We start from the raw sequence: 26,677 nt of genomic DNA, 5'->3' as shown, positions 1-26,677 counted from the left end.
TGCTAGCGTTTGCCAAGCGATCTGGAGCATCGCTTGGAGAACTGATTGACAGGTTGGTCACACTCGTCAAACATAGTGTTTGACGGGTGTGACCAACTTTTTACTATTGAGGCCGCCTATGCGGTATCAATAGTAAAAGATAGAATGTAAAAAATAATAATTAAAAAAAACATATTGTTATTCTCACCTTCCGACGTCCCGCGCAGCCTTCCCGCCTCTCTCCACGCTCCCTGTCCCAGTAATCCTTTGTGACAATACCGCGATGACGTCTGTTCTCGCGGGATCGCGACGTCTCGCGGTCATTCACGATGACGTCGGGCGAATGACCGCGAGACTTCGCGATCCAGCGAGAACGGACGTCATCACTCTCAAAGGCTTACTGGGACTGGGAGAGTGGAGAGAGGTGGGAAGGCTGCACGAGACGTTGGAAGGTGAGAATAACAATATTTTTTTATTTTAAATTCTATTTTTTACAGGGATATGGTACCCAAAGCCCGGAGGACAGTCTCCCCTCCTCCGGACCGTGGGTACCATCCGCAAATGTTCTGCTTACTTTTCGCATGGTGTGAACAGCCACATGCGGAAAGTAAGCAGAACAATGCATTCCTATGGGTGCGGGAAATTAATGAGCATGCTGCGTTTTTTACCGCAAAGCGATTCCGCCGCGGTAAAAACCACAGCATTAGCACAGCATTGCGGAATTCCATAGGAGTGCATGGGATGCTTATTTTTCGCGTTTTCTTGGCAAAATCGCGTGGTTAAAACCGCTGCGGAAACGCCAAAAAAAGCCACGTGTGAACTCAGCCTTAATGTCTTTATTGAATCCAAATGGATGTAATGGCAAGACAAAGAGGAATGTAACTGGAAATTAAGAAATTAATTAACTAATTGCAACTAACTTATAATAGACAGCGAATGAAGCTTTCAGGTGTCTAAAGAAAGTGTTTGATAATGGCACATTAATGAAGAATGGTAATTGAACATTGTTCTGTTAATTGACATTATAGGTCAATCTCTCTATGAAATTATGAAGGACAAACTAGCATAGCCTCCTAAAGAATTATTGCCACCTTAGACATTTATGGTGTATCCAAAAGATTTAGAATAAATGTCCAATAGATACTGGTCCCACCACTAGGTGAGGCAGTGTGTTATCAAAGTATAAGATGAATGGAGATCTGTCTCTGTATGTGTGGCACCCCTGAGGCTCAGTCGCCACAGAGGTACTGCACCTTCTCCTAAGGTGTAGTGCCTCACCATCCAGGTAAGGTGGGAACTCCTTTCCACGCTCCAACACTCGCACCCCACACAACAGGGTAGTTCTGCACAACCACATTGTGGCTCAGTGCTTAGAGAGTAGCAGAGCACCTCTGCTGGTTCCCTGCATGGAACACTGGATGTGCTGGGAGGTGGGTGGAGTTGAGATATATAAAAGAGTGGGAAGGTGTAGGATTACAGGTCAGTCAGTCAGGTTCAGTCTGACAGAAGGTCAGAGAGGAAGCCACTCGGGAGGAGTGGGGATCCCTGGAAGAAGGGATGGAGGAAGGAGTACTGCAGCTGCCTCAGTGATCTGAGCCAGTTGGCACGGGAAAGGAACAGAAGGAGAAAGACATAGAACTGCAACCTAAGCTTCCATAAGAGAGAGAAGGAACAGTGCGGAACGAAGGAGTAGGAGAACAGAGAGGAGACGTGGGTTGGAAGAAGAACCCTGCCTATAGGTTCTCAGCGCAAGGCCGGGGCCCGGTCCCCGAGGTTGTATGGACACTTATGGTTCTGCAGCAGACATCGGTGGAGTAGTTGGCTGTAAATGCACTACTCCCAACTAAAACTCGGGGCACAACAGCAACTGATTAGAGAGCCAGGACTCCGGAGAAGGGAGTCCCTGAGAGAGGCTACAGCTGTCTGCCATATGAGTAGAATTGATAGGAACATCTGACAGGAGGGACTCCAGAGTACCACGGTACTGGGGATCTTCACACCTTAAGGCGCAATAGAGGAGTCGTTCAGGAAAGGTACATGTTGGTGGAGTGTTGGAGAGGAGCTTTCCTCTGGCCTGGAGGTTGCCTGAGTCTCTGACCTGGTGGACACGGCCCAGAGGCAGGCACCCTTGTGTACCGCAGACTGTGAGTAAAGCTTTGGAACTGCAAGCCTCGGTGTCCTCCATTCATTCTTGCGCCAACCCACTCAGCACCGCTACATCTGGGGACCATTCTTTACACTGCCTGCGCCTTTCCACAACCCTTACAAATACACTGCCCTGGGACATCAGCCTTGCCTGTGGAGGGCTATACCATCACTGCTGCACCACACCATCTGTCCCAGAGGATCTGTCTGCAGCGTCGGCTTAACACCTCCCTTGCCGAGCACCACAGGTGGCGTCACGAACTACAGTATTAACTACATATACATTCCGCCATTGACTTGGGCGCCCAGGGCCATGGTCCGGGTCACTGCTGCTGTGACACACTCCCCTGACACCGGCCCGGTACCGAGTACTCCACAGCCCTGGGAGGGCGACACATATGCACAACTCCGGAGCTTCCACACTAACTTACCCACCTGACAGTTAGATTAGATATTGAGACAATGCAGGAAATGCAGAATGATCCAGTTCATACTGTATGTGCACTAAGGTCTCAACCATATAGGAGCCTTGTATTTAGGTGCTTTGGTGTTCAAAAACTGATTTAGCAAATGGCTCTGTTGCAGTGCATTTGTGGTCCTCAATTTTAACATTTTGACAAGGAGCTAGTGCTTTAAGTCATTGGAACTACTTAACATTTCCAGCTGCATGCACACATCTGTGTGTCACAATCTCTGAATCACAGACTGGCTGCTGATCTTCCGACCCAAACTCAACAGCCTCAGGGCTCGTGCACAAGACCGTATTCTCGGACCAGGTGTGATCCAACAAAACATCGAATTGCACTCTGACCAATGTTAATCTATTGGGCCATGTGTATGTCCAATTTTTTCCTTGGACCAAGCCAGTCTAAGTCATGCAAGTCAATGAGTCTGTGGAAAACAGTGGAACGCACTCGGATGACAATTCAGCTTAGTCCGATTTTAAAGGAATTACACATTGGAAAAGATAGAGACATTTTTTTTCCTTTTTCTCCTCATCCTAGAGGGTCTGAGCACACTATGATCAATTTGATCAGAGTGTTGTTAGCATAATTGGCCAGATTCTCTTGGATGAGAGAATATACAGTCGTGTGACTCTTGCATCAGTCATAGATGAAGCTGTCAAGTTCAGGTTAAGAGAGGGTGGTGGTTCCGGTGCTGTATTCATGTACATGTGGGGAAGGTGACTTGACGGACAGACGTGACTGGTAGAAGGAGGGGACAGTTTGTGCACTAGTGACAGAGATTGACAGGTTAGAAAGGTAACAGCAGGGAAAAACAGAAAAGGGAGTGCAGTACCGTGAAATGACCACAAGATGGCAGGGGAGAGTAGTACAGGACTTAGCATCAGCTTAGGGCTTAGGAATCCACTTAGTCATTGGGGCGGGGAAGTAGGAGCCCGGGTGGGAAATTCCCCTATGAGAGAGGGGTTAAATAGAAGAAGGCGGGGCTCCAGGAGAGTTCTAGTCCCGGGAGGAGCTCAGAAGAAGACGGAGAAAGTGAGAAGAGCTCGGCCAAGGGGACGGACAAAGGAGAGACAGTCAGGGGGGGTGGCCCTGACCCGACGGACTGCAGGACAGGCAAGGAGAAGAGGCAGCCGGGGGGAGACCCTGACTCGACGTACCGCAAGACAGACGAGGCCCCGGGGGGTACCGATTGGAAGACGACCTCGGGCAGGTGAAGCGCTGGGGTAGATTGGTCTAGGACAGCCCCCAGTGAAAGATCCGCAAGGTGCGTTACTGCGACTGGAGCTGAAGAATAGGTACCCGGGCCTGGCGATACAGTGGTGTAAAGAAGCTGCGGTGCGTGTTTGGTGGTCGTCAGGAGGACGACAAATAAGTCAGGAACTGTTACAAGTGGAAGCTGTCTCCGTCTCGTCTTTGCCTCGTCTGGTAAGCAGTGGTCCACCCCCCTAGCCCGGCCCCCTACCACATACAAGGTATACATGATGGTGATACTGGTGCTGTATTCATGTACTGATGGTGCTGGTTCTGGTGCTGTACTCATATACTGATAGTGCTGGTTCTGGTGCTGTATCCATGTACTGATGGGAGTGTTTTGGTGCTGTATTCATGTAATGATGGTGATGATACTGGTGCTTTATTCATGTACTGATGCTGGTTTTGTGTTCAGGTACGGATAGTGGTCATTAAACCACTGTATTTGCGAGTTGGGGAGGGAGAGGGGAGTCCTACCATGACATGCTGTGTAATTTCTGTAATCATAAAATACCATTATAAGACCAACTAAGTTATCAGTACCCAAAGAGGTATCACTCTGTTATTTGTGGTGCTTTATAACTGCAGGAGAATGTGTGTTTAAGTTTGGTTACTAGTACCTCAAGTTTATGAGTGATGGAGGAACATGCAACTGGGTGTGGTGTGCAGAATGCAGCATAGTCTACAGAGGTGGCATAGTTTCCCTCAGGCAAGCGGGGAACCCACCATACAATAGGCTTGACAAGAGAATTAATGGAGAGGTTTCCATGCAAGTTTGAAGTTCTATTAACTTCTTTGTGAGTAGAATGGAATCTGACACTTCCCGAATGCAATTCACCTGCAGATATATGGTTAGTCTGTGGGTAAATATGTTTCAGCTGGCTTACTAGAAGAAATGAGAAAATTAAATGCAAAGGAGAGATGACAGATGCGCTCAATGTATAGCAAGAAGTGACTAACATCTCTCTGTACCGCCCCAATGACTGCAAGTGAGCGGCTGTAGGGAAATATAACTTCATTTCCGCCCTGTTGCTTTTGCTTCAGTAAGCCGACTACATGGGATTTAAATGCCATTTACCTGCCATATGCCATAAATGTCTAAGGTAAGAACACTCCTTTAAACAAGGGTTAGAGAATTGTCTCCATTTACCTGCTCTAATATGCACCATCTGACATTACTTTCACCATTTCGATGGCTTTTGTTTAGTTTTACAATGCAATCATTATAACCAGTATAGTAATAAATAATGCTTTTTCAAGCCAGTTACTTTTTCGTTTTGTCTTCATCTTCATGAGGAAAAAAAGCGCGTCCTTGGCATTTAAAAAGGCAGAATTTTATGTTTTAGAGATTGTAAACTCTAACAAACATTGGTCTATTTTCTAAGCTCTTAAGTCACTTTCATATGTTCAGTGTGAGTAACTGATCAGTAGGTGGCAGGAATGGATCCAAAGAGATTAATTTAATCGTCAAAAGGAGCTCTTCTTAAAATCCCTCTAATCACTTTTTAACTAGAAATGTTTTTTTTTTTTTTGTTTCCTAATCAGTTCAGTGGAAATTGAATGGCAAAATAAATCACATTTGTACTTATCTCTCTAAAGGACGACACATAATATCATCGCAAATATCGAAATACATGACAAAATATTAATACAACTTTTTATTAATGTACTTATTTCTATGATTTAACTACTTAAGAAGTGTACTCATATGAGACTGTCAAATCATAAAGGGTTTTTTCAGGAATATATATATATATATATATATATGTGTATATATACATATTTACTTTGTTTAAAATATATACTGTATGTATATATATATATATATATATATATATATATATATATATATTTTTTTTTACTGTGGATCTAAAAACTAAGTTGCTAACTACCTGCTGTTTCTACCCGGCGATTAAGCTGCTCCACATCAACAGAGCAGTCCTTCCTCTTCTGGGCCACTCTATCGATGGGGCGTGACTGCTGACATTATGTTGATTGACAGTCAGCTTCACATAGTTAGTCAGCAGGGAGCATGCTGTCAATCAGCATGACGTTGGCGGACACGCCCCAGTCAACAGAGCAAAGTGGAAAAAGAAGCTGCTGCCCTGTCGATTTCATCAAGAACCACTGAATCACCTCCAGGAGCTATCTCTGACCACTCTGACATCAGCATCGGGCACAATAGGCAGGTGGATTGCAACTACCTACCTGTCAGTTCTTAGGCCCATAGTCAATAATTACAATTCCTAGATAACCCTTTAAAGAGTTTTCCAGGACATTAAAGGGGTTGTCCACTACCTTAGATTAACCCCCCAATGTATCCCCCGGGGCCCCTAATGAATTTTGTAAATACCTCATGTTGCCGTGGTGGCTGCCTATGTTGCCTATACTGCCTGTGAGCGACGCTATCGCTGGACGCTCAAAGGCAGCTCGTGAGCTCCGGCTGCAGCCGGCTCTTGCTTCTGCTGATGTCCCGTCAAGTGCTGGCAGCAGCGGAGGGTCCCTCTTCCTCCTTCCGCGCTGGCTGCCAGGCTGTGGGCGGGGTTATCCCCCCCGCATCACACCCGGTATCCACTGCGTGCCCATACATTGAGAAAGCGTGCGGTGGATGCTGGTTGTGACCCGGGGGTAACCCCGCCCACAACTCAGCAGCCACCACGGGGACCCAGCGCTGAGTCATGCCTCACTTGACGTGATGTCAGTGCTGGGTCATGTGCTGCCTGTGAGCGGCCACGGATAGCGCTGCTCACAGGCAGTATAGGCAAAATATGGTATTTACAAAATTAATGAGGGGCCCCGGGGGGATACATTGGGGGGTTAATTTAAAGTAGTGGACAACCCCTTTATCCTGGTACCCCCACCAGCTAGCTGCTTGACTTTTCTTTTCCCCCATATCTGCTGTCAGGAGAGAGTCAAGACACCCCCCTCCACATATTAGAAAAGTGGCCAATTCAGACCACTTTTAAACTAAAAATGGAGAGTGTACAGAGACTGAATGATCATTAATAATCAGGTTTATTCTACTTACAGTTTTAAGCTGCTGTGAAAAAATGCTGTAAAGTAAGGAACCTTTCAAACATAGAAATGTTAATAGTTTATTTTTATCAATAGCAAAAAATGTAAAGTGAATGAACAAAAAAGAAAAACAAAACAAAAATTATTTTGTAGCATGTTTTACACACCTGCCTAAAACTTTCACACTTGGTTGAAAAAAGACACAGGTCATCAAGTTCCACCTTTCTCCACAAGTTCTACATTCTTTAACTCTAGATTATTTATACCACAAAATGGTATTTGCTGTGAGAAAAGTATTCAGCCCTTTTAATGTCGGCCATTGCTACCTCTTGTGGTCGGCATTCCACAGTCTGACTGCTCTAACTGTAAAGAACCCTTTCCTACTTAGCTGCCGGAGACACCTACCATATGTTTCAAATTTTTTTCCCACAAAATTTGGTGCGTCTTATAATCTGAATGTAGCTTGGGGGGCTGCTTTGGTAGAGCAGGGTCACAGGAGGCCGGCTGTGGTGGCAGAAGTGGGGCAATGCTGCGGGCCCACGTGCTGGGAGGAAGGGGTGTCCCGGTGGTGCGAGGCTGCGGGCCCTAGGTTTTCATAAAGTGTTGGCGGTGAACGGAGTCCACTTAAGGTTGATTTCACTGTTGTGGGTTTCGGGAAAATAGCCGCCATAGGCGGAACATGCGCAGATTGCGATCTCGGGAAACAAGGTGCATTTTATGGTCCGGTGCGTCTTATAGTACGGTATATTACACAGGTAATAAATGCCCTCTGGTCCTTTGTAAGGTTTTTGGAAACAATAAATCATGTGCCTGTCTTTTGTATTGACCACTCCTCTGAGAAGTGTTTTTTCTAAACTGCCTTAAAGGCTCATCTCACATTACATGCACACCCACACACATCTATATCTGCAGACAACCTTTTGAATTGTAAGGCTGAGTTCACACGTGGAGTTTTTTTCGCGTTTCCGCGGCGGTTTTAACCACGCGATTTTGCCGCGAAAACGCGAAAAATAAGCATCCCATGCATTCCTATGGGATTCCGCAATGCTGTGCGGTTTTTACCGTGGCGGAATCGCTTCGCGGTAAAAACCGCAGCATGCTCATTAATTTGCGGAATCGCGGCGATCCCGCACCCATAGGAATGTATTGTTCCGCTTACTTCCCACATGTGGCTGTGCACACCATGCAGAAAGTAAGCAGAACAATTGCGGATGGTACCCACGGTCCGGAGGAGAGGAGACTGTCCTCCGGGCTTTGGGTACCATATCCCTGTAAAAAATAGAATTTAAAATAAAAAATATTGTTATTCTTACCTTCCGGCATCCCGCGCAGCCTTCCCGCCTCTCTCCACGCTCCCGGTCCCAGTAAGCCTTTGCGAAAATGCCCGCGATGGCGTCCACTCTCGCGGGATCGCGAAGTCTCGCAGTCATTCGCGTGACGTCATCGCGAATTACCACGAGACGTCGCGATCCCGCGAGAACTGACGTCATCGCGGGCATTTTCGCAAAGGATTACTGGGAACGGATGCGCGGGACGTCGGAAGGTAAGAATAACACCATTTTTTATTTTTTTTTACATTCTATCTTTTACTACTGATGCCGCATAGGCAGCCTCAGTAGTAAAAAGTTGGTCACACTGGTCAAACACTATGTTTGACCAGTGTGACCAACCTGTCAATCAGTTCTCCAAGCGATGCTACAGATTGCTTGGAGAACGCTAGCATTCTGCAAGCTAATTACGCTTGCAAAATGCTAGTTTTTCCGCGTGTGCACTTAGCCTAACCGTCAATTCAGGAGAATTTGCAGCAGAAGGTTTGTGTCTGCTTCTAGCTCTTCCCACCTACTTTCTCCTTCCTCATAGAACTTCATGAGCACCAACAGTCATCTCTTATCTCAGAGGTATGGGAAAATCTGTCTTCACTGAATACTTGTTTTAAGAGTAAAAGATTAGTCCAAGAGGAGAAAAAAAAAAAGAATATGTTTCTGATCAGATACATTACAAAGCTTCCCGTTTTCATGTGAACTGCAGATTTGTAGTCTAAGGGCGGACAGGCCCTTTAAGTCCTGTAATTTGCATATCATAGTCTCATATTGCGTTATCCCATGTATTTTGTGCATGCATTGCAACAAATAAAAGAAAATTAGTCTATTGATAGTAACTCACTGTGTTATCTGTTGACAAGATAGAATAAATGTTAACAGGTTGTTTGGATACCACGTGTCCTGTAAAACAAATATATAAAACTTTGTTTAGTCACAATTACAGTATCCTTTGTAAGTTATAACTACATGAGAAATTTTTCACATTTTTAGAACATTTTGTCACTTATCTTTATCCTCCTTAATTATATTGCACATGTATAATTACGACTGTTAATTATGGTTTATAGCTCTATTTGCCACACAGCTCATCCATAGCTCTGTACTCTTACCCTTATTACTGCTGATTTTTGAAGGTACATATGATAAGTTGCTTTTAGGGGGACTGATATATGGTTTGCCAATGTCCAACGTGGTATTTCTTGGGCTGCATATATAGTTTGTTGGCTGAGAACAGTTCTGAAATTAAAAATAAAACCTATGATACATCATTCTAGAAAGACAAAACATTTTAACCACTCTGCTACTATTTATTTTACATTTTTTCAATTGTTCATATGCTTCTTAAATGCAAAATTACAAAACTCCTAAAACTACAATCCATATAAATGAGCCAAAAAGCATAATTATAAATAACTCCAATAAGGAAATAACTTTTACTCAGGCCAAGTCAAATGTAAAATAATGTAATAATACAAGTAACGCATATAAGCAAATTTCATAAAAAATATAACAGGATAGCAAAGATAAGACTAAAGATGGGAGGAATAGAACTAAGCAACAGCACGTCTTAAAAATACTTGGGTATACTAATAGTTCACAGACTGCACATGAGTTAGCAGTGTGATGCAGCAGAAAAAAAGGCAAACACTGTACTAGTACGTATTAAGAGTAGAGATGAGCCAAACTGTTAATGGTTGGTTCAATTCGCCTAATGTCCCGATGTTTGCTGAACAAGTTCACCGAACAGTTTGATGAACGTACCCGAACCCCATTAAATTCAATGGGATGCCAAACCCAACACATACACAACACCTTAAGGGGTAACAAAAAGCTTTCCAAACAGCTAATATTAGGGGCAGACAGCATGAAAAGTGGCATAAATTGACCCACAGTAGAAATTTGCTAAATGGCACAGCAGCAGTCACTCATGGGCCATGCATGAGGTATCACAGACTGACCCAGCATTTACTACTTTGAATTGAAGTTTCAACGAAGACCTGGTGGTTAAGCGAGAGGTGTAAGCCTTCTTTGCTATGTAAGAGGGTGAAGAGGAAGAAGAGCCCAAAGGGGGTCACCTTCTCTGCTCCGTGTCTGGAACCACCTAGCCGGGCAGCAGTGTGTTATGACCCAGGTTGGATTATGACAGATAAATGCACTAGTAACCTTTTTTTTCCTTCAAGCCTTTGGCTTTAAGGTAGTTTTGCCCCCAGTGGCCATTAGGGTCATTGCACTGTGGTGATTTCAGTTCCAGTTTTGCCCCCGGTGGCCGGTAGGGTCATTGCACTCTGGTTACTTTAGTTTACTGCACGTGATTATCACTAACAGGTGTGATTGCTCTGGTTTAACTATATAGGTGTGTCTTGTTCTCTCACTCACTGTTGGTGATATGGCTCATTTCCAACCAAGTCTGGTGGAGGAAGGAACTGCAGAGAGGAGTTCCTTGCAGCTTAGGCAGAGCTCTGGTGTAGTAGCTTCAGGTGGAAGCTGAATTCTGGTGGTGGACTCTGTTGCTGGGAGCAAGAGCAACAGAGCAAAGCTAAGTGGTGTTACCTGTTATGAATGGGTCACCGAGGAGAAAAAACAAAACAAGCTAAGTCACAGAAAACCAGAGAGGTTGGTAACTATGCAGATTGCAGATCCATGATCCTAACCACACAACTAGCAGCAGCCGTGGAGCGTAACTACGATGATCCTAGACGCTTCATCACAGCCGGAGAACTACATATGTTGTGAGTTCAATTTCCCCTTCACTGTTGATGTCTGATGAACTCCCTCTTCTGGTGAAGGAAGGTAGTGAGGCTGTGTTATGAATGAGTCACCATAGGAGGCAAAAACAGAAATACTAGCTAAGTCCAGAAAACCAGAGAAGTTGGCAGCTATCGGATTGCAGACCCCTGAATCTAACAACAACAACTAGCAGTAGCCATGGGGGGTTCCTACGATGCCCTAGACCCCTCGATCACAGCCGGAGAACTAATTAGCCTAAAGACAGAAAGGGAAATCTAAACTGCCCCAGAGCAGACCCCAAAGCAATAGGCAGCCCCCAACATATAATGACGGTGAAGCAAGATGAAAAAACACTCATACAGATAGAAAGATAGGCTGAGCAAATGATGGGGCCACAGCTAACTAAATAGGACAGGAGAGAAAAGCTGCTGTCTGCAATCCGCCAAAACCCCATCAAAACAAGAGCCAACAGACTGATAGGGAAAAAAGCCCTGAAGACGCTAGGCTTCAAAAAGACTATATCAGTACTCAGGTATTTTCTGAAGACAGAGCAAAAAGGAATTCAGCTCACCCCAGCTGGGAATGGCAGAAATCCAAAAAAACAAGGCAAAACAAAAACAAAACACAAATGCAAAAAGCAGAGCAGAAAACTTAGCTTTTGAGGAGCAGGAATCAGACTGGTCTCCTAGAATCCCTCAGGGAAATCACCAGCAAGGCAGAAGGGCGTCGGCTGCCTTATATCCAGTCAGCAATTCCAGTCACCCAGTCAATATCATTAAACTCAGGTGTTTGGTAATCAGCCTCACTACCTTCCTTCACCAGAAGAGGGAGTTCATCAGACCTCAATGGTGAAGGGGAAAATGAACTCACAACAGGCTGATTACCAAACACCTGGTCAGGTAGATGATGACTGGGTAACAGGAAATTCTGACTGGATATAAGGCAGCCGACGCCCTTCTGAGTCGATGGTGATTTCTCTGCTGGATTCTTGGAGACCAGTCTGATTCCTGCTTCCCAAAGAGAAGTTTTTGCTCTGCTATTGAACTTATTAGTTTAGTTTTGTTTTCCTTGTTTTTTGGAGTTCAGCCATCCCCGGTCGGGGATGTGCTGAGTTCCATTTTTGTCTCTGATCAGTTTGTCTCTTTGCTCTGTCTTCAGAATTTACCTGAGTGCTGATATAGTCTTTTTGAAGTCCTAGCGACTTCAGGGCCTGTTTTTCCTATCAGACGGTTGGCACATTTTTTGGTAGGGTTTTTTACGGATTGCAGACAGCAGCTTTTCTATCCTGTCCTTTTTAGTTAGCTTGGGCCCCATCGTTTGCTCCACCTATCTTTCTATCTGTGTTAGTGTTTTCATCTTGCTTCACCATCATTATATGTTGGGGGCTGCCTATTGCTTTGGGGTCTGCTCTGGGGCAGTTTAGATTTCCCCTTTCTTTCTTTAGGCCTATTTAGTTCTCCGGCTGTGATCGAGGGGTCTAGGGCATCGTAGGAACCCCCCACGGCTACTGTTAGTTGTTGTGGATAGGATCAGGGGTCTGCAATCCAATAGCTACCAACCTCTCCGGTTTTCTGGACTTAGCTTGTATTTTTGTTTTTTCCTCCTTCGGTGACTAATTCATAACATACATAAGCCTGAAGCAAGAAAAGGGGAAAACTAACTGCCCCAGAGCAGACCCCAAAGGAAAGACAGCCCCCGCACATGTATTGACGGTGAAACAAGATGAAAGCACAAACACAGGCAGGAAAATAGGCTGAGCAAACGATGGGGCCCAAACTAACTAGAAAGGATAGGAAAGGAAAGACACTGTCTGCAATCTGCATAAAACCCTACAAAAATAATGTCCAACACTTCTGATAGCAAAATTAACCCTGAAGTCACTAGACTTCTCCCACTATATAAGCACTCTGAAATATTCTGAGACAGAGCAAAAAGAGGCCAATCTAATAAGGGACAAAAAGCAAATTGGCAAATACAGGTAAACAAGAGTGGAAATTCAGCACAGTCCCAGCCGGGGCTGGCTGACCACACAAAAAACTGAATAGACCAACAAAATCAATTGTGAACATTAGCAGAAAAACTTAGCTTTAGATGACTGGAACAGAGCTGAAAACCAAGACCTGACAAGCCAGAAGGAATCACCAGCACCAGAATAGGGAGTTGGCTGTCTTAAATCCAGTCTGAGATTCCGGAGGTCCAATCGTCATCCTCATTATCAGGTGGCAGATCTCTACTGATTAAATCAGCCTCACTACCTCCTGTTACCACCAGAGGGAGCCTGGTAGGAGAACTCACAACTGGTGGACCAGAAAATGAACTCACAACAGTTACCCCTGTTTTGTAACTTTCCTTTTGTGTGTTTCAGTGCAGTGGTGGGATTAGTTTCTGCACCGTCCATTTCACTAGAAAGGGCTAGGTGCAGGGCGAGCTAGCATTTTTAGTTTCCTGATCAGCGCCCGGTGTGGAACCCGCCTAGGGATCGTTAAGAGTGTAGAGACACTGACTGCGGAGTGCAGGAGGTCTCCACGTCTCCATTCCCTATCGTTGGGCCCTCCATTGTATCAGTTTCCCTGGTGTTTCCCTTTATTATTTAAATTCGCCCTGCTGGAGGCGGTGTATCCAGGGTCACGTGTGCCATAGAAATTCGCCCTGCTGGAGGCGGTGTGTCCAGTCACACATTGACCGTCACATTATCACCAACCATACATTTTTGTTCTGCTGAGCCATGGACCCAATGCAGAACTTTGCCCAAATGCTGCAAATCTTTACGGATGAGATTAGGGGGCTACACGGTGAGTTGGTGCATCAACTGCAGCTGTTGGTGGGCTTTGAGGGCTTGGTTCAGGAACAGGCTCAGCCAGAACCCAAGATATCCCTCCCTGACAGGTTTTCTGGAGGGAGAGATCAATTCTTGGTATTTCAGCAAGCCTGCAAACTATACTTCAGGCTGCGCCCTCGTTCATTAGGGAGTGAAGAGCAACGGGTGGGAATCATTATGTCCCTTCTTAAGGGGGATCCCCAATCCTGGGCCTTCTCACTGCTGGACGATTCACCATCATTAGAGTCCGTGGACTAGTTTTTTGCGGCTTTGGAGCTAGTGTATGGGGATCCTGATGGTGATTCCCTGGCGGAATCCCGACTTCGTAGGTGTAAACAGGGAGCCCGGGTGGCTGAGGAGTACTGCTCAGAATTTAGGAGGTGGGCCACTGACACTCAGTGGAATGACCCTGCACTTAGGAGTCAATTTATGCAGGGTCTGTCTCCAAAGTTGCAGGATACTCTGGTGCAGTACGCCGCCCCCAGGTCGCTGAGGGCCGCCATGTCCCTGGCCATCCAGGTGGATAGATGCCTTAGGGATAGACATACACAAAATGTGCCCTCTGTAGTCCTCGCCTAGGAGGAGGACCCACCAGTGCGGATGGAGGAACCCAAGCAGCCCGGTGTGGTTGGTACAAAAACGGGGTTGTCTGCAGTTCGCCGTGGTGGAGGGTATGCTTTTCCTGTGGGAAGCCGGGCCATTTCATGAGAGCCTGCCCAGTGCGTGCCAAGTCTCCAGATGAACCTATGCAAGTAGGAGCAGCTAGTTTGTGTTCAGGCCTGCCTACGGTTCAGGTTGTGGTGGAGGCATGTTTTTTCTGTGGGCAGACTGGTCATGTCCTGAAGGCTTGTCCAACACGTGCCAAAATATCTGTGCCATCTCAGAAGCTGCATCCCCCTGGTCGCTTGGAGGGAGGCGACCAGGGAGTGTATATTTCCTACATTTTGCCCTCCCAAGGTACGATGTCAGCAGAGGTGTTGGCTGATGGGGTACCGGAGGTGATACCGATGCTTGTGGACAGTGGAGCAGGAGTCAGTCTGGTGGATGCTCGCTTTGTCCAGACTCATGGCCTGAGGTGTAGGACACTAGCCCGACCTATAAGCGTCCAGGCCATAAACTCTGTTCCACTGAGCCAGGGGAGCTTGACCCAAGTCGTAGAAAATATCCACCTATGAATAGGACATCATGAGGAGTCCTTGTCATGCTACGTCTTGGAGGGAATGCCTGTACCTCTCGTTTTAGGCCTCCCGTGGCTGAAAAAACACAACCCGGTAATAGATTGGCGGGCGAGGGAAATGGTCAACTGGGGGCAGTCGTGTGAGGACTGCTGCCTAGGGACTACTGTCTCTGCCGTCTCTCTTCAACCGACCCCTTTCTCTCCAGTGAGAGCAGCAGATGTGCTGCAGGAGAGTAGGGGCAAGTCTCAACCCTCGCCATTAGCCAACCCTGGGAGGCGCAGACCTTGTGGTGGAAGGGGTTGGGGGATGGTGTACCCGTGGTGAATTGCAGGGGTGTGAGTGTGGTGACACAGGGGGATGCCTCTGTTGTCAATCCGAGAAAGAGTTCACCGAATTATGACAAACGAGTGTGTGGCAATAAATGTTCAGGTCCGGACCTGTGTGTGAATGAGCATGTATGGGTGGCCACCAAAAAACATCCAGTGGAAGTGTGTTGCGGAGTCTTACTGTCATGATCCAGGCTGGATCTGACAAGGTAAATGGATAAGTGAACTTTTTTCCCTTTGGCTAGGTGCCAAAGTGGGTTGATTGCCCCCGGTGGCCATTAGAATTATTACACGTGGTGTCGTTCATTCTGAGTTGCCCCGGTGGTGGTGAGTGGTATCGCACCTTAGTTTTAGGGTTAATGTGCACGCAATTACAAATCAGTAGAGTTGAGCGATACCGTCCGATACTTCAAAGTATCGTATCGGATGGTATCGGCCGATCTTTAAAAAAAGTATCGGTATCGCCGATTCCGATACCGGAAGTCCCATTCAAGTCTATGGGACTTCCGGTATCGGAATAAGAAAAACCCTTTCCTGCCCTTGTACAGCCTCTCTGGGGTCTGTACGGGCCTTTCGGGGGGCTGTGCCGGCCTGCCAGGGGGTCTGTGCAGGCTCCGGTGGTCTGTGCCGGCCTGCCGGTGGTCTGTGCAGGCTCCGGGGGGCTGTGCCGGCCTGCCGGAGGGCTGTGCCGGCCTGCCGGGGGGCTGTGCCGGCCTGCCGGGGGGCTGTGCAGGCTCCGGGGGGCTGTGCCGGCCTGCCGGGGGGCTGTGTCGGCCTGCCGGGGGGCTGTGCCGGCCTGCCGGTGGTCTGTGCAGGCTCCGGGGGTCTGTGCAGGCATCGTCCGATGGGACTACAAGTCCCATCGGGCGATGCCTGCTACCATGACAGTGATTGACACATTAGCCAATGATGGGACAGTAGTAGTCCCATCATCCGGCTAATGTGTTAAATGTAAAAAAAAAAAAAAAAAAAAAATTACATGCTACATACATACAACATGCATACTACATACATGCTACATTCATACTACATACTACATACATGCTACATTCATACTACATAAATACTACATGCAACATACATACTACATATATACTACATGCATGCTACATACATACTGCATGCTACATACATACCACATATATACTACATACATACTACATGCATGCTACATGCATGCTACATGCTACATACATAACACATATATACTACATGCATGCTACATACATACTACATACTACATATATACTACATGCATGCTACATACATACTGCATGCTACATACATACTACATATATACTACATGCATGCTACATACATACTACATGCTACATACATACTACATATATACTACATGCATGCTACATACTACATGCTACATACATACTACATATATACTACATGCATGCTACATACATACTACATGCTACATACATACTACATATATACTACATGCATGCTACATACATACTACATGCTACATACATACTACATATATACTACATGCATGCTACATACTACATGCTACATACATACTACATATATACTACATGCATGCTACATACATACTACATGCATGCTACATACATACTACATGCTACATACATACCACATATATACTACATACATACAATACATTCATACAATACATACATAGACATACAGTACATATAACATAGAGTAACATACTTACCAATACTTGTCACATTGTTCCCCGAAGCCATTGTCTTTTCCGGGATAAATATTAACATAACAAACCACAAAAATACTCACCCACGATCCGAAGCAGTCCACGAGTGTGTCCCACGACGATCTTGGGTAGAGAACTGCAGCATCAGATGATGCTGCCGTTCTCTACGGGCTGCAGGAATCCAATGACGGAAGGTAGGTATCCTTCCGCACTGTATTCCTCCGCCACTTAAAAAAAAAAAGTCCCTAGTCTCACTTTATGCCATTGCTGTGTGGGAATTTCCCACACAGCAATGGCATAAAGTGAGACTAGGGACTTTTTTTTTTTAAGTGGCGGAGGAATACAGTGCGGAAGGATACCTACCTTCCGTCATTGGATTCCTGCAGCCCGTAGAGAACGGCAGCATCATCTGATGCTGCAGTTCTCTACCCAAGATCGTCGTGGGACACACTCGTGGACTGCTTCGGATCGTGGGTGAGTATTTTTGTGGTTTGTTATGTTAATATTTATCCCGGAAAAGACAATGGCTTCGGGGAACAATGTGACAAGTATTGGTAAGTATGTTACTCTATGTTATATGTACTGTATGTCTATGTATGTATTGTATGAATGTATTGTATGTATGTAGTATATATGTGGTATGTATGTAGCATGTAGTATGTATGTAGCATGCATGTAGTATGTATGTAGCATGCATGTAGTATGTATGTAGCATGCATGTAGTATGTATGTAGTATGTATGTAGCATGTATGTAGTATGTATGTAGTATATATGTAGTATGTATGTAGCATGTAGTATGTATGTAGCATGCATGTAGTATATATGTAGTATGTATGTAGCATGCATGTAGTATGTATGTAGTATGTATGTAGCATGCAGTATGTATGTAGCATGTATGTAGTATGTATGTAGTATATATGTAGTATGTATGTAGCATGCATGTAGTATGTATGTAGTATGTATGTAGCATGTATGTAGCATGTATGTAGTATGTATGTAGTATATATGTAGTATGTATGTAGCATGCATGTAGTATGTATGTAGTATGTATGTAGCATGCAGTATGTATGTAGTATGTATGTAGTATATATGTAGTATGTATGTAGCATGCATGTAGTATGTATGTAGTATGTATGTAGTATATATGTAGTATGTATGTAGCATGCATGCAGTATGTATGTAGTATGTATGTAGTATATATGTAGTATGTATGTAGCATGCATGTAGTATGTATGTAGCATGCATGTAGTATGTATGTAGCATGCATGTAGTATGTATGTAGCATGCATGTAGTATGTATGTAGTATTTTTTTTTTTTTTTTTAACATTTAACACATTAGCCGGATGATGGGACTACTACTGTCCCATCATTGGCTAATGTGTCAATCACTGTCATGGTAGCAGGCATCGCCCGATGGGACTTGTAGTCCCATCGGACGATGCTTGCACAGACCCCCGGACATCAGCACAGCCCCCCGGCAGGCCGGCACAGCCCCCCGGCAGGCCGGTACAGACCCCCACAGGGTGCACAGACCACCGGCAGGCCGGCACAGCCCCCCGGCAGGCCGGTACAGACCCCGGGCAGTCCACACAGCCCCCCGGCAGGCCGGCACAGCCCCCCGGCAGGCCGGCAGAGACCCCCGGAAGGCCCGAAATGACGGCGCATCATGATGCGCACACACCGCGCATCATGATGACGTCAGGCCGTCAATCAACTGAACTTCCGATTCCGATGCCGAATTCCGATATTGAAAAAATATCGGAAGTCGGTATCGGAATTCCGATACAGCAAGTATCGGCCGATACCCGATACTTGCGGTATCGGAATGCTCAACACTACAAATCAGGTGTTAGGCTCTATAAAAGGGAGCCAGGTGGGTTCAATCACTGTTGGTGATATTGTGTGTTCATTTGGCCAGTAAGCCTGGGGGAGGAAGGAGCTGAACATGAGTCCTGCGCAGCCCAGCCAGAGGGGACGAGTGGCAGCTAGGTGGTCTGCAAGAAGGGCTGGCATGGCGTGGTGGAGTCACAGTTTATGATGTTTGCAGGAAGTGCTTGCATGGCTTGGTGGAGTGACGACTATGGAGAGAGTTGCACTCAGCATGCGGGACTTGGTTGCTGAGAGCTGGACTCAAGCATGCTTGACTTTTTGGGCAGGAGCTGAACTCATCTTTGGGACTCTGTTACTGGACTTCTGCAATTGGTGGTGGACTCTGCTCCAAGGCTGCACTATGGTGAAGGATCCAGTTATGGTGATGGATCCGGGTGGAGGAGAAGATGCACACAGGTGGTGGGCTCTGTTGCTAGGAGCGTACGCAACAGAGCAAAGCTAAGTGGTGTTTCCCCTGTATTGTCATCTTTCCTCATGTGTGTTTTAGTGCAGTGGTGGGATTAGTTTCCACACCGACCAATTCCCTAGTGAGGGTTTAGGTCAGGACGAGCTAGGGTTTTTAGGTTCTTGTTGCGCGCCCAGTGCGGAACCGGCATAGGGAACGTTAGGAGTGCAGGGACACTGGCTCAGGGGAGCTCAGGAGGTCTCCACTTCCCTATTCCCTATCGCAGGGCCCACCATTGTTAATGTTTCCCAGGTTTCCCTTATTGTTTAAATTCGCCTTACTGGAGGCGGGGTTTCCAGACTTGCATATACGTGTAATGTCTAAATTTGCCAGTTGGAGGCGGTGTATACAGCTGCACGTGTTTATTATTTAAATTCGCCCCACTGGAAGCGGTGTATCCAGGGTCACGTACGTCACATGGGTTCGCCTTGCGGTCCTCGCTGCGTCCAGACACACGTGACCGTGACACTTACCAGCTCGAGTTACCCCCAAACATACACAACTCGATCCCCAGGTCGGCGCTTCGGAAATGTGTGGTGCCTCCAGATCATACATTGCCGATACCAGCGGTGCTCGTTTGCCATAAACCTGAAGTTCAGGTAGTTGCTGGGGTGAACTCTGGACTTGGGCGTCCCCCCTGTAGGTGGTTCCTTGATGAGGAGCGGTCTTGAGGGTCCAGAGGCCCCTCATTGAAGGAGGGTACTGTCATGATCCAGGTTGGATTATGACAGATAAATGCACTAGTAACCTTTTTTTTTCCTTAAAGCCTTTGGCTTTAAGGTAGTTTTGCCCCCGGTGGCCATTAGGGTCATTGCACTGTGGTGATTTCAGTTCTAGCTTTGCCCCCGGTGGCCGGTAGGGTCATTGCACTCTGGATACTTTAGTTTACTGCACGTGATTATCACTAACAGGTGTGATTGCTCTGGTTTAACTATATAGGTGTGTCTTGTTCTCTCACTCACTGTTGGTGATATGGCTCATTTCAAACCAAGTCTGGTGGAGGAAGGAACTGCAGAGAGGAGTTCTTTGCAGCTCAGGCACAGCTCTGGTGTAGTAGCTTCAGGTGGAAGCTGAATTCTGGTGGTGGACTCTGTTGCTGGGAGCAAGAGCAGTAGAGCAAAGCTAAGTGGTGTTACCCCTGCTTTGTAACTTTCCTTTTGTGTGTTTCAGCGCAGTGGTGGGATTAGTTTCTGCACCATCCATTTCACTAGAAAGGGCTAGGTGCAGGGCGAGCTAGGGTTTTTAGGTTCCTGATCGGCGCCCGGTGCGGAACCGGCCTAGGGATCGTTAGGAGAGGAGAGACACTGACTCAGGGGAGTGCAGGAGGTCTCCAAGTCCCCGTTCCCTATCGCAGGGCCCTCCATTATATCAGTTTCCCTGGTGTTTCCCTTTATTATTTAAATTCGCCCTGCTGGAGGCGGTGTATCCAGGGTCACGTATGCCATAGAAATTCACCCTGCTGGTGTCCAGTCACACGTTGACCATCACACAGGGTTGCTGGGGGAAGACTTTCTGGCTTGGACCGACTGCACCATGTGACTGTAAGGAGCAGTGAGGGAAGAGCGGGGAAGGTGGACCGGAAGCTGTGTAGGCAGAGGGTGCGAAGGCAGAGCGCACCAGAGGCAGAGCAGAGCGCATCAGACAGAGAGCAAGCTGCAGCACCACACTCCCAGAGAGCGAGAACTCCCCGTAAGAGGACTGGGACTGTAGGACAAGACGTTGAGAGCGCTGTATGTGAGTACGTGGACTCGGTAGCCTCTGTGACCAGAGGAGTCTTTGCCTCTGACAGTGCAGAGACAGTGACCCAAGCACGCAGTCCTGGTGACCGCAATGACAGGCCAGAGCCCCTGAGTGTGGCAGAGAGATTTCTCAATGTGTGCAATATCGTTCTTGTGGAAAGACAGCCAGGGTATCATAAAGAGACTCAGAGCAGGGGAGACTCAGTTCCACAGCATCTCCCTGCTCCTTGCTTTAACCCCTGAGGTTCCAGCTTCATCCAGAGGAGAGACTACAGAGACTGCAAGTGCCAGTGTTGTCAGTGCCAACGTGAGGGAAAGACACCCTTCAATCAAGCTTTCCCCGGACTGATAAGTTATAATAATCTCAGTTTAACTGTTTCATAACTGCATAGCTGTTTAATAGCTTTCTTTAGTCTATTTTGCTGTTTATATTGTTTACTCTGTCACATTTCACCCCCCCACTGCTTTTCTCTGCGTGGAGAGTAAAGTCCATGTAAATAAACCTTTAACTCTTGGTCTGTCTCGGATCCGTGGCGACATCCTCAGCACCTGCAGAATATTACAGCTAGGAGCCCTGATACCTCATGGAACAATCCCAAATTATTGTCACACACCGCTAAAGTGGCATCAATTTCCACACAGTAGAAATATTATAATAGACCCCTTTACACCTTCCACTACAGGCAACTCACCAAATAGAGTCTCTACACTTCAAAAAAATGTTTGTAACATTAGCAGGAGTAGTAACAGCAGGCACAGAAGACACTACAAAGATGGCACAGACTGCAATAACGCAAGATCAATGCATGACACTAAAAACTACACCATTGCCTAGTCTGCCCAGTCTGCGACTGGGGTGCAAGAGTCAATGGAGGTCCTCGACTTGTTCATTTTGATTAAACTTAGGTGTTCTACACTTTCAGGGTACATCCGGACTTACTTCTCTGTCAGGACACCACCAGCAACGCTGAAGACATGTTCTGGAGAACGCTGGCTGCTGGGCGTGACAAAACCTCCGGGGCGTGACAGGCGAGCTCAAGCCACTTTTCCATTTTTGAAGACTAAACTGCAAAAGGGTCCAAATTCCCCCTGATGGCATTGATATTGAGCTCAAGATACTCCTGCATCATCCTCTCCTGTCATTCACAACGTATCAGACTTGTACTCTGTTCTGATGGTGCACAGGCTGGTCTAAAATACTGTATGTGTGAAATGACTCATAGAAATTGTTAATGCCACTAACACTGCGGCTGCTATTATTATTTTAGCGTTGACGCCTTGACGGTACCGGGGTTGGAAGTCTAGAATTGCAATGCATACTTGTGCCTCACTGGTGTCTTGGGCAAAACCACTCTTAAGAGTGTTTATAAGCAGAGGTGGGGGGATTCTCGATGCACTGTTGGAACCCGTTTCTCATTAAGGGAGTGGTTGAGGGCTCAGGTGGAGGCCCTAGAGGAGATGGAGGAGCCAGAAGCAGTAGAGGAAGTGTTAGATACAGAGGTTTGTCCCACAAGCCTTGGGGATTCAAAGACATGCGGAGCAGACCCTTGCCCACCATCCCCCATCAGAATCACCTAGTGCCCAGTCAGCGAGATGTAACGCCCCTGCCCATGTTTGCTCGTCCAGGTGTCAGTGGTGAAATGCACCCTGGCAAGCATACATTTATTTTTTTTCAGGGATTGGGTCATACTGTCTGCAACATGCTGGTGTACCTCAGGCACAGCCTTCTTAGAGATGTAATGGCAACTGAGCAATTGATACTGGGGGACTGTGATGGCCATCAACTTTTGGAAACTGTCTGTATCCACTAGGCAGAGAGGCAGCATTTCTGTGGCCAACAGATTGGAGATGGAGGAGTTCAAGCTCTTAGCTTTGACATGTGTAGGAGGAAACATTCTTTTACGTGACCACAACTGCAGGACCGAGGGCTGGCTGCTGTGCTGAGTGAAGGTGGAGAAGGGTGAACAGGAAAAACTGCTGGACTTTGAGGTGCAGGCGGAGATATTATGGTGGATTGAGAAAGATGTGTTGTGCTAGGTGGCACAAAAGCGGCAGGCATGTACATTTCCATAACAGTTGACGGGCTCTCACTCACTCCGACTGTAGGGGGGAAAGAAGTGGAGTTTCTGTGGCCGGAGACCTGTGTGAGAGCACTTGGCATGGTAATTGAGGAGGAAGAAGCAGCAAATGTGTTGGATGGGGCAGCTATTTGGCATTTTAGGCCATTGAGATTCCCAAACTAAGGCATGTTGATTACATATGTGTCAGTTCATGCATGTAGTTGTCAAATTATAGCAACTTTTGCCTTAGTTTTTTTTGCAAATTTGGCAGATAACACAAATTGGGTCACTCTTTGCAGTCTCAAAAAATGTCCAGGCTTGGCAACCATTGCCACCCCTGCAAACTGCAGACTCGTGACTGAATGCAGTGCTTGTCGTGGTTGCATCACTCAGTGTCTGTGTAGGAAGCTGCAGTGTAACCTCCTCGTCTTTCCCTTTGTCAGTCTTCTCTGCTGAGCTACTCAGCTGCCTACCTCTGAGTTCACACAAAGTGAGATCTACAACCTCATGAGATCTACAACCTCATTGTCATCCTCTCTGTTCTCCCACTCCTCACCCTGAGAATCACCCTCCTCCTCTTCCTGCCCTGACACCACATTACAGTCCGCATCAACCTCTGGTATGTGAGTATCATCAGGGCTACCTCCACCCTAGGTGGTTAACGTCTGGTGACGAGGGTCTGGATTCTGCTTGGATCCTAATTTGTCTGGCCCCAAATCCATTTTTTTAACATCTGTGCAGATGCTTTCTTCCTCTGGATTCTGTGATTCTTTGGAGCAGACCTCTGATGCCTATGGAATAGAATGTGTGAACAGCTTTGCAGACTGGCCCATCTGTGATTCCCCACATTCAGTTAGGTATTTGGTAATTTGTGACGTGAGGGAAAACAAGGGTGATTGGAATGCCTCCTCTGAGGATTGTACTGTGTGTGATGTTTAGGTGGAGGAAAATTAGGAGAGGCCACTTAATGCAGCGCTTGCCATCCACTGGAGCACATGCCCTTTCTGGCCCTCATATATAAGGCGTACCACTGTGCGGCTGCAAAAAAAAAAAGAGAGTGGAGTAGCCCATCCAGTAACAGATGTTGTCATGGTATTTGGATAGGATGAGACCGTTTGTTTCAGCAATATCTAATCCACGTACACGTCAAACACCAAGCCTATTCCTCCTTACACCAGGGTCTTGCTTTTTCCCCTACTACACACAGCCTTCTCCTCTTGTAACCTGCTGTTTCAATTATCCCTCTCTACTCCTCCTTGGTCAGAACTCATGTGGAATACTGTGCGCATTTCTGGGTACCACTTTTTAAAAATGACATTGAAAAACTGGAGCGAGTTCAGAGGGGAGCTACCAGGATGGTGAGCAGACTGCAAGCTATGTATGTCCTAAGAGCAATGGTTAAAGGGGGTGTCCACTACTAGGACAAGCAAAATCAAATTCTTTGGCCCTGATAAAATAATAAAGCCTGTACTCACCTTCTGTGCAGGTTCCATTCCAGTGATGTTGGCACTCGCGGTCACCAGGCTGTGATGCCTGGCGCCCATTCAGCGCTGACATCACTGTCTCCATATTCGTACAAACTGAGCATGAAGAGGAAGTCATGGATGAGCTGCAGCTGATTGGGCGCCGGCGTATTCAGCAAGAAAGTTGTTCAGCGCAGCAGACTCCGAGCTGCAGGGTCTTAGGTATAAAGTTGTCAGTTGCTCATAATATCAGATAATCATAAGTACAATTATTCGGTGACTTACCGTGAATGATAATGCTTTTTTCTTCTCTTTTATTCTCTGAATGGCATTTCTTACCTAGACGCAAATAAACATGTTTACATGAAAACTTTTAGCAGATTGGCATTTTATATAACTGAACTTTTAATAAAACTTTTTTTTATTACTTATTCTTGTAAGACATGGAAATTTGATTATTTTACAACTGTGGCCCAAAGGAATACTTTGAGCTGTATATTAGCAATACTAAAACTTTCAGTGAAACTCAGGTTTCATAGTGTTGGTTGTTTGTACACGTGCCATTATTTTTCTTTTATACAATGACACATTATATTTTATGGGGCAGCAAAAAAAAAAAAAAATTGGACAACATACGGATGCCATCCGAGTCACATCCATGTGTTGTCTGATTTTCATTGACTAATACCATGAGAAGCTTGCAAAGCCTACATTATTATTTTTATTGCATAATTTTTTTTATACTTTTTTAAAATATACAAACTAGAAAAGTGTGAAAAATGGACAAGCAATGATGAAAAATCAGCAGTTTTCTTTGTAAAATGACTAACCTGAGACAGTGCCTAATATTTTTTTAATAGTGCTATCCAAATCTAACCGAGCAATGTTTAAGAAATTTTTAAGAGTTTTAAGCTATGCTCCCACAATGAGTTTTAGGTGATTTTTTTACGCAGCATATTTAATTAGCACCCATTAGCAAATAAAGGGCCTGTCACACTAAGCGATATCGCTAGCAATATCGCTATAACGTCACTGGTTTTTGTGACGTTATAGCGATATCGCTATGTCTGATACCTCCGACCGGCTCCCCCGCTGGTTATCGCTGATCGCGCGAGAACGTCCTGGACTGTTTCTCGTCGTCAGCTTCCTGCTGGGCTTCCTGTGGAGAGACGAGCGACGCGTGGACGCGGACGGGAGGACGTCAGGATCGCCTAGTGTGACAGGTAAGTAGCGACCCCCGACTGCTGCGATGTCGCTGGTGAGATCTGCCTGTGTGGCAGCTCACTAGCGACCACTTAGAGATGTACCAGCGATCCTGACCGCGTCATATCGCTGGTCGGGATCGCTGGTACATCGCTAAGTGTGACAGTACCTTAAGTCTCTTAGACCAGATAAGGCTGGTGTACTTACTGAGATAGTCCATGTGGAAAGGCTGTTCATTCTTTTGTGCTTTAAATAGAGTTCGACAGTATATAGATCGATGGCTATCAGTACTAGGTACTTATATCCTATATAAGGTCTTCTTCAACTTTAATATAACCTAAGAATTGTGTCCTGGCTGGTGACAGTTATTCACACACAGTGCGTGTAGTACAACACTAAGCTTATGATTGAAAGAGGTAAAATTAAAGCTATTCAAATTGGTGATTTCATGCTTGATGATTACAAAGTATGTGTCTCAAATAATGTGTCCAGAAAAGAGTTCAAACTGTTACCTAAATATCTGCAAAAAATGTCCTCCAGTAATGGCTCTTCAAGAAATAGTAAATCATTTTGAAGATGCCATTGTAGATAGTATAAACAGTGAATACCTGGTGACGGACTTTTGACACGGTTTCTAAAAGTGCAGAAGACTTTGTAGAACGTTTCTGTGACCAACTGATAGTCTTTAAAAGGGTAGTCCAAAACCCAAAAGTACATTTTAATTAATAAAACTTTAACCCCTTCGCGACCCTGCCTGTTTTCACCTTTCTGACAAGGCCAATTTTTACAATTCTGACCACTGTCCCTTTATGAGGTAATAACTCTGGAACACTTCAACAGATCCCACTAATTCTTAGACTATTTTCTCGTTATGTATAGTACTTTATGCTAGCAGTAAAATTTCTTCAATATGACTTTATTTGTGACAAAAACGGAAATTTGGTGACAATTTTGAAA

The 26,677-nt window shown here is 45.9% G+C and overlaps 1 protein-coding gene across 1 annotated transcript in view; it reads right to left on the bottom strand.

Annotated features, from left to right (window-relative positions):
* The window catches only part of ADGRD2 (adhesion G protein-coupled receptor D2), a 739,028-nt gene that overhangs the window by 205,004 nt on the left and 507,347 nt on the right, over nt 1-26,677 (bottom strand). Inside the window, exons 26-28 of the mRNA XM_073541421.1 lie at nt 24,803-24,856; nt 9,289-9,415; nt 9,021-9,079 (exon numbers count right to left, since the gene is read on the bottom strand). Coding sequence (XP_073397522.1) covers nt 9,021-9,079; nt 9,289-9,415; nt 24,803-24,856 — 240 coding nt within the window. The remainder of the gene's footprint in view (nt 1-9,020; nt 9,080-9,288; nt 9,416-24,802; nt 24,857-26,677) is intronic.

This window comes from Dendrobates tinctorius, unplaced genomic scaffold (genome assembly GCF_039654945.1).
Source record: "Dendrobates tinctorius isolate UK_male_01 unplaced genomic scaffold, ASM3965494v1 ptg000120l, whole genome shotgun sequence".
NCBI lineage: Eukaryota > Metazoa > Chordata > Amphibia > Anura > Dendrobatidae > Dendrobates > Dendrobates tinctorius.
The sequence above is the reverse complement of the archived record's forward strand: the minus strand, read 5'-3'. Positions and strand labels throughout refer to the sequence as shown.